Below are 8555 nucleotides of genomic sequence, written 5' to 3'. Positions count from 1 at the left end.
CTAATTACAGATGTGTAAGTGTGACAGATATAAATAAATATTCGCTGTGCAAATGCAAAAAAGAATAAATATATATGTATAAATATATACATATATAATATAATATAATTGGAAGTTTCAAGTCTGTGAAGTAAGATCCAGTCTAAATAAAGTCCTCAATACAAACTCTTATTGTTGGATTCATATATCAAAGAGACCCGACAAAGAATCAAAATATGAGAAATGTTTCACGTGACAGCCTGCAATTTTCTTTCGGCGACCTTATTTCCTTCAATAACTATTCGAGTTTCCCTTCGTGTCTCTGGCCCATCACGAAAAAGACAACGTTGCCGTTGTTCTCTGACAAAGCGAAATCTCAACGGGTGTCTTGGTTGTAGCTACTGTATAATATATATCTCTCCAGCCTTTCTGCGAAAGTACATCAAAGAATAACAAAAGAAGTGACAACACTTCTCATTTTGGCCTAACACAAAATGAAACATCATATTTAAACAATAGCAACACAAAAATAAATATTTCGCTAATTATCGCTATACGTTCTCGTCAGATGAGTAAATAAGATAAAAATAACTTTCATATATCTAACAAGTCAATTTCCTTGTGATGACAGATCTAAAGGAAAATAAACATAGCAAATCTCAAGAAAGAAACGAAAGATTCTAAAGACATCTTCTTAAATTATTTACGTCACATATGAAGAAACATACAAGTTTTCTAGAAAAAGGAAACAGTCGTAAGTCTAGAAAACTAGTAAAATTTCTCCATGGATGTACCAAGAATGCAGGCCGAAACGATACGGCAGGAAACGCAGGAATCGTACGATGTAGCTGCAGTCAAATTTAATGGCGCTATTTCTCGTACGACGGCGCATCCTTTCAGCGTTGCACAAGCGAATAATCGTAGTTTCAAATGAAAAGCAATGTAGCTTGACCAGTTCGTAAGAATTACAAATGTGCGTTTCTATAGTCATAAAGTTGAATTTAAGAGACAAAAAGCGTATCACTATACTTTAAATTTACTGTCTTCAAGATTCGTCATTTACTTCCATGTGAGTATTACCTAGTTTCGCCGCGATAAGATATCACAAATACGATGAAACGTGTTTGGCAAACTTCAACACGCATTATTACTCGTTTGAACTAAATAGTGTGTACGTGATTCATAAAGATTGTAATCATTGAGCTACATATATGACCTACATTATCGTACATGTGTGTATCTCAACGTCTAAAATAAACGATTTTTCATGCACAAACTTGCTTATTCCTTTATAATTACTAAATAATTTCGTTTATTGTAAATATTTTTTTCTAACAAAAACAGAAAATATTTTCTTCTTAAAAGAGATTCAAACCAAATAAAATACGTGAAAGAAATCCTAATGGTTTCTTTCATAAACATATAATTCGAAATATAATTATTACGATCTTTGAATAAACTTACACATTTTTTAAGTACGGGTAAAATAAGATTAAAAAACTTGTATGAATTGTAGTAGCAGTAAATATTAATTTTACACAAGATAATACTCTCAAGGAAGACATAATATCATACCTGCATTCTTTCGGGCTGGACGATGTGTGAAGCCCATAGTTACAGGAACTTCCTCATAGTCGACAAAGTTGCTAGACTCACCTGGAATAAAAATCGTAAATTAAATGTTTTTTTAGAAATGTATCTAACAATTAAATATTGCAATTTCGAAAATTGTCAAATATTTTTACATAATATAGTTGTCTCTTTTTAAAGAATAAAATAAAATAAATTATTTAATATTGTAAACAAAATTGTTATTATTATTATAATATAATTTTTAAAAATATATAAACTTATAAAATTAAATATTATAAAAAAAGAATTAATAATTTAGTTGGTTACACAGCTCAGTAAAATATGTCCGAAATAATGACTATGTAAATTTACACAATAATCGAGATTTTCCTGCAAATTATTAAATATTATTTAATAACTGCAATTTTGTGCTCTTCAAAGAACCAGTTAAAAATTTCTTTTTTTATGTTTATATTCCTTTTTCATGATGTGCTAATAAAAATAACAAATGTTTTACAGAATAATATTTAATTCATTTTATTCTGTTCATTTGTTATAAAATAGCAGAGATTAATCTCACACAGCAATTTTTTTCCTGATTGTTCTCTAATACACGATAATGGTTCTTTTCAAACGACTAAATAGTAAATGATCATCGTTACATAAATGAGCTTACATCAAAAAAAGAAATTGAAGAAATAAACAGAAACTTCTATCTTTCAAGTCTCAAAAGTAACTATGAAACAAGAACAAAGGAACAATGACGATACAACTGCAGGCTGTATTGACTTGATATCACATGGTCCGCATCCCTGACCTACTTTTGCATTCTCTGAGGTTACGTAGGTAACCCCCCATTGAACGATGACGTCACAAAGAAACAATGCTATGTCTGGGTAAGTAATCAACTTTTCTTTTCTTAACTTATTTCACGGTAATGAAGAAAGAAAAGAAAGAATAGGTCAGTCAATTTTTTACCAAATTTTTACTCAAAAACTGTTTCTAATTTAATTTTCGTATCTTTATTCCTTCAATAGATGCTTTAATGTTTATATATATATTGTATGACGTAGGTATTTTCATAACACAAAAAAAGCTTTTACGAAGTAATTATAAAGTCAAAGACCGAGAAAGATAAAATATACAAACACTCTAGTATACAATATAAACGTATATACAAGGTGTACCATTTTAATTTTCACATCTCGAGAAATATAAAAGATATGGAAAAATGTTTCAGACAAAAATTATATAACCTGATAGAGCATAAATAATAATAAACCTAATTTAAAAAAAAATCAATTTTTCATAGCCATAAAGATTATAGTCATTTTTTAAAATAGAATTGTATGATTTTTTTTATATAATATGATTCCTCCAACTGCACATAAAAGTATTAAGGTAGAGATATCAATAATTTGGAAAATTAATAATTTGGAAGATATTTTATACATTCTTGCATTTTAATATAAAATATAAAATATCTCATATAAACTATTCATTTTTCGATAAACTAAAATGATTATTGAATCAATACTTTTATGCACAGATTAATAAAATAAATCATACATATAGATACTTTTCAAAATAAATAAATTATGTAATCTGTAATACGCAACTACATCCCTTTTTGTAAAGCAACTATGTGTTTTTATTGCATTAATTGATTCAGCTATTATTCCGTCTACAAAAATATTAAGGATATTAGACGTACAGTCCCTACACATAAAACTAAATTTAAAAGTATATTTAATATTTACAAACTTCAAACAAGCTATATAGAAAAAAACCGGGGACAAAAGTAACATTTTGACTTTGAAATATCATAATAGTCAAAATATAATATTTACATTTAAAAAATATGTAGAATTTATTTAGTTACAAAATTTTCTTTGGTTTAATTTTTTTATATAAGAAATATATAATAGAAAAAAAGTTATGTTTTAAAGAAAAACTATGAGGAATTTTGTTAAAACTGTCCCAACCCCATGGTTTAACGATTACCACAGTAGAGAAGGATAATTGTATCACATTTGCCAGAGATACATAACACAACTACAACTACTACTAAGTCTTAGACTCTTTCTTGCAACTACACGAATGGATAACTGATCCTTTACAATCTCTTTTATATAAATGTCTGCTTGTACAAAAACAACTCTTTTATATAATTTTTCTCTTATATTGTATGTCTTGCGTTTTCTTATTAACAGCATTCTATGAAGAAAAATACAAATAACATTGTACAAAATAATACTAAAATAAAATCAAGTAAGTTCGAGGACAATTGTAATGTTACAACTGATCCCAGGCACGATGTATCTATTCGATCGACATCGATGTTACTATTGACTCCTAATGATATTTTATAATTTATAGTAAATGTTTTACATAAAAACCTAGATAAAAATCAACAATCATCAAGATAATATTATACATTATATCTTTGTTGTAAAGAAAAAAAAAGTATTTTAGATTTTGTCTACGCAATAAAACTTACTTGTGATGCATGAAAAAAGTAATTTATGCTCCTACACTCGTGCATGTTTCGCGAAAACCAGAATGTAACAAACGATGCAATGCCGATCTGTCTACAAAATTTTACCATGCATCCGCATACATATGTCTATTATAGTTTAAGAAATATTAATAATGTTACTATTGTCTTCGGTCTACGTATTAAAGTTATATGAATAAAATTATATTTTGTTTAATAATATATTTTTGTAGTTCATTTATTTTATTTGTTATTATTTTTATTGTTAAAAATTAAAATTTTTTTAATAATAAAAAATTTTTCTTTTATAAGTATTTTAAATATTCAAAATAATTTATGCAAAGTTTCATTGTGATTCATTGATTAATTACAAAGATATAGAACAAATAAATATTTTGTTTATTTACTGGACAACTATTTTGTATATCGCAACGCAACTGTATGTAAATAAGCTTGAATGTATAATGTACTTATATTAAAAAATTGAGATTTTTATCATTTAGTTTATAATACATTTCCATATATTTTTATTAGAATACAGATTTAAAAAATACTACTATTTATCAAAATAATTTATGATCCAAATAAATCGTCATCAAATTTGATTTATTATTTTTAAACATGATTTATAATAATCTGTAAATTTTCATAATTTTGTTATCGTTTTGGAAATATGTATAAAATGTCCTTAAGAACACGTTTATCCAAAAATGATTAATTTACGAGACATATTATATTTTTTTATATCAAAATGTGCAAAAATAAAGTATAAAATATCTCTTACACTTTTGATTTTTCAATATTTCTATAATCCTAATATTTTTCGTAATAAGTTTATTACAGTTTTTTAAGATTAAATTTGGGAAATTTGGGGGATCATTAATATTTCAGATTAATTGCGTTAAAAGTCCGGCAACCATATCGGCACACAATTATAATTTCTAAAATTAATTCATTTAAATGAATATATATAATATAATAATTCAACATCTTAACATTCAGACTGTAGTGGCGCTCCGTATTTAAAGTAATATATCTACAATAATATTTTTAGTTATTATAAAAATTATTAATCTAATATTTTTAATTATTAAAATTGTTCAATCTGATATTTTTTATTTTCACGCAGAAATTAAAATAGAACATCTTGCGTATGTATGTATACTATGTGTGCGCGCGCGCGCGCGCGTGTGTGTGTGTGAGTGTGTGTGTGTGTGTGTAAAATATAGTAAAAATCACCTAAAGCAATCTTTGAGCATACAAAATGTTTAATATAATTTTATGTCCATACAATATCAAAGGAGATAATTACACTTGTGAACATTTCAAAAATTTTAATATTATATAAAATTTGATGTATTCCAGTCTTGACATATTCAATATTTATATAGGTAAAATGCAGATTCATAAATCTTCATGCGCACATCTAGAGATCATCTGCACTTTTTGTAACAAACTAATTAATTTCGAAATTCCATAATTTTATGTGTATGATAAGAGACTGAATTAGTTTTGAATCTTTACTTATTTATTATTGTTAAACATGTAAAGCTGTTTTGCATTATTCACTAATTATCTCTGGATTACCTTGTTTTAACTGACAAATTTTTGACGACTTCAAACTTTTTTATGCAACTCATCGATTTCAAATCTGAATAAATATAAGTCACGAAAAATGATATAAGTTGTGTCACAAAAGATCGAGTACAAAAAAAGTTTCAAAAAATTTTTCACATTTTTGCAGTTTTGAAAATGCATTTAAACTAATTCTGCTAAACTAATTCTACTAAAATATCTAGATAACACATTCTCAACGCAAAGAGATTCTTTGCGCATTGAAAACCACTTAAAAAAAAAGAAATAAAAAGTATGAAAAGTGTTTTGCAAATAAATTAAAAGTTAAATATTTTAGTTAATCTTTTTTATTTGCTCAAAATTTTGTATTCCTTTTTTATATTTATTACTAAGAAATATAAAATTATATGCAATTTTTTAGTTTCATTTGCAAAACAGATTTGGCTGAAAACAGAAAAAATACGTGAAGTATATCTCTCTCTCTGTGTGTGTGTGTGTGTGTGTGTGCGCGCGCGCGCGCGCGCGCGCGCGTATGTACGTGTGTGTATATATATGCATACATCTATCTGATTGAAAACTCTACTCCTATGTCCTACTCTATATGCCAATAAAAAGAGAAGCGAATAAAAAAATGTGATATTTGAAGCAAAGGTGTGATATTAAAAAATAATAAAAAAATATATTATCCACGCAAAAAAAAAATTAAGCAAATAAAAAATTATACATACAATTTTATCAATTGCCATTTACAGTATATAATTCAAAATTATGACCAAGATTGTATTTCGATCAAAAATTTGCAAAAAATTCAAAAGTTTAATCATTTACATTTTACATCTCATTAATATAATAATAAATAAAAAAAACCAGGAATAAAATTTTAAGTAAATAAAAAAGATAAATTAAGTGAAAGATAAATAAATATAAGTGACAAAATATCATACTTTATTCAAATAAAAAAAGATATAATAGAAAAACATATATGTTTCTTACACAAAATATATGTATATTCAAAGAATTTATTGCACAAATTACTCGCCACAAGGGATATTTATATGCAACAATCTCAAAATAAGCAGGATCAAACCAAAGGCTCTTTATAAGCCGATTACGACCGCATGAGCTGTGCAATCCATGATGATGAGATTCCATCAAAAGCGATCTGCTGTCATCAAATAAATCGTTCTAAATCACCGTACTTAATCGCTATTATTTCATAGCCGTTACTTCATGGACGATTCTCTTTTTAGTATATTTCAAAAAATACTACGATATCATTATTTAAAAAAAAAAAAGATACAATTTGTTAAAAGAATCAAACAATTTAGTTGATTGAGCATAAAGATTGCATTTTTTCTTATAAAAAAATAACGAACTCTTCCGCTATAAGATTAGATAGACAGCAAATTTGTGTTAAATTCGCTTGTGTCAATTATTATTTTCACTCTATAGTTTTGACGTGACGCGCATTATAATGCACATAATTGTTACAAGCGTGTATGTAAAAAAATCACATTTTATTTTCTTAATAAAAAGTTTGCTCGAGCTTATATATGAAGAATAAGTACGTGGAGTACAGGACGCAAAGTTTAAAGGCGCCGTTTTGCTGTGCGAAAATATATTTACGTTTGGTACCAAAAAGATAGGAGATGGCATAAAACGCGATAAAAGGTGAGATGGAGAATAAGGGACGGGAAGAGCGGAACCATAGCGAAAGAAAGGCAAAGAGGAGGAAAAAGAAGCCGGCTTGATGCAGCAGGCCACGAAAAAGCGTCCGTCGTTCGCCCGAGCGAGATCCGCTTTGAGGAAAAGGAAAATAAAGCAAAATCGTAGCGTGTACTAACGGCCACCGTTCTTCTACCATTTTCCGGTTCTATCCGTGCCATTCTTCCAGCGCCCGTAAGTGGCCAGCTGACTGCCTACGTTACTTCATTACAGAGGAGGAGAGGAAAGCACCTTACGCGAAATAGCAATACTAATTAAATTGTTCTTATTTGTGCCCGCAACCTTAACATCTATCAGATTCAACACTTTGGATCAAATAGTCGCCCAAAGGAAACTCTTTGCGTATCTTCTAATAGGTAATACTTTCAACGATGGTACACAGAAAAAAAGAATATTTTTAAATCAATCACGATATACTCATATATAAGCAAAAATATTGTAATCTTGCTTTAAAGATTTTAGTCTTGATTTGATTGAATTTGTATTGATGTATAAAAATTTTTAATTAAGAAAGTCTTGAATTTTGAGTGCAAAATAATACTTGTATCAAAATAAATTCAATCAAGACTAATATCTTTGAAACAAAATTACAATATTTTTTCTTATATATATGAGTATATTATTGATTTAAGAATAATCTTTTTTCTGTGTAGAGATCTCGAAGATTATTTTAAACCATTTTTTTTATCCTAATTTTTCTGCTAAGGACATTGTTGAATCGCGCCTTGCGTCATTATCTTACACTAAACAGAATCAAACGATCAAAGATCTATCGTGTTGCAAAAAAGAGAAGGAAGAATTTTTATCGTGATAAATAAAACGAAAGGGAGAGTGAGAGCGCTCGATTCGTTCTCGAACTACTAACCGCGAAACTAAAAGAAAAACGACTACGAGAGTATCTGAGAGAAAATAGACCAAGATTTATCGCGCTACAGCGAACTTTTTCCCCCTTTTCTCAATCGGGTGAATCGATCGGCAACGCCCGTCCGTTATTGGGGAGTATAATGCGATTTTACGACAGCGGGAATAAAAGGCCTTGAAAACGTCGTGAAGCAAGATCGTCTCCGGAGATCTTTCTTGTCGTTGGCGGTCGAAATTATTACAAAATCTACGTTTCCGCACGATCAATTCGGAAAAAAACTTCTGCGAGGCGAATGTGCACCAATGAATCTCGCTGGGAAAAGTCATAATTTTGAAAAGCGAAGAA

The 8555-nt window shown here is 28.2% G+C and overlaps 1 protein-coding gene across 1 annotated transcript in view; it reads right to left on the bottom strand.

The window, feature by feature from the left end:
* Positions 1-8555, bottom strand: part of LOC108747669 — a 171909-nt gene that overhangs the window by 160333 nt on the left and 3021 nt on the right. Inside the window, exon 2 of the mRNA XM_018485281.1 lies at positions 1555-1635. Within this exon, the coding sequence (XP_018340783.1) occupies positions 1555-1635 (81 nt within the window). The remainder of the gene's footprint in view (positions 1-1554; positions 1636-8555) is intronic.

This window comes from Trachymyrmex septentrionalis, unplaced genomic scaffold (genome assembly GCF_001594115.1).
Source record: "Trachymyrmex septentrionalis isolate Tsep2-gDNA-1 unplaced genomic scaffold, Tsep1.0 scaffold20, whole genome shotgun sequence".
NCBI classification, from domain to species: domain Eukaryota; kingdom Metazoa; phylum Arthropoda; class Insecta; order Hymenoptera; family Formicidae; genus Trachymyrmex; species Trachymyrmex septentrionalis.
Note: the sequence above shows the minus strand (reverse complement) of the source record. Positions and strands in the feature narration are given on the sequence as shown.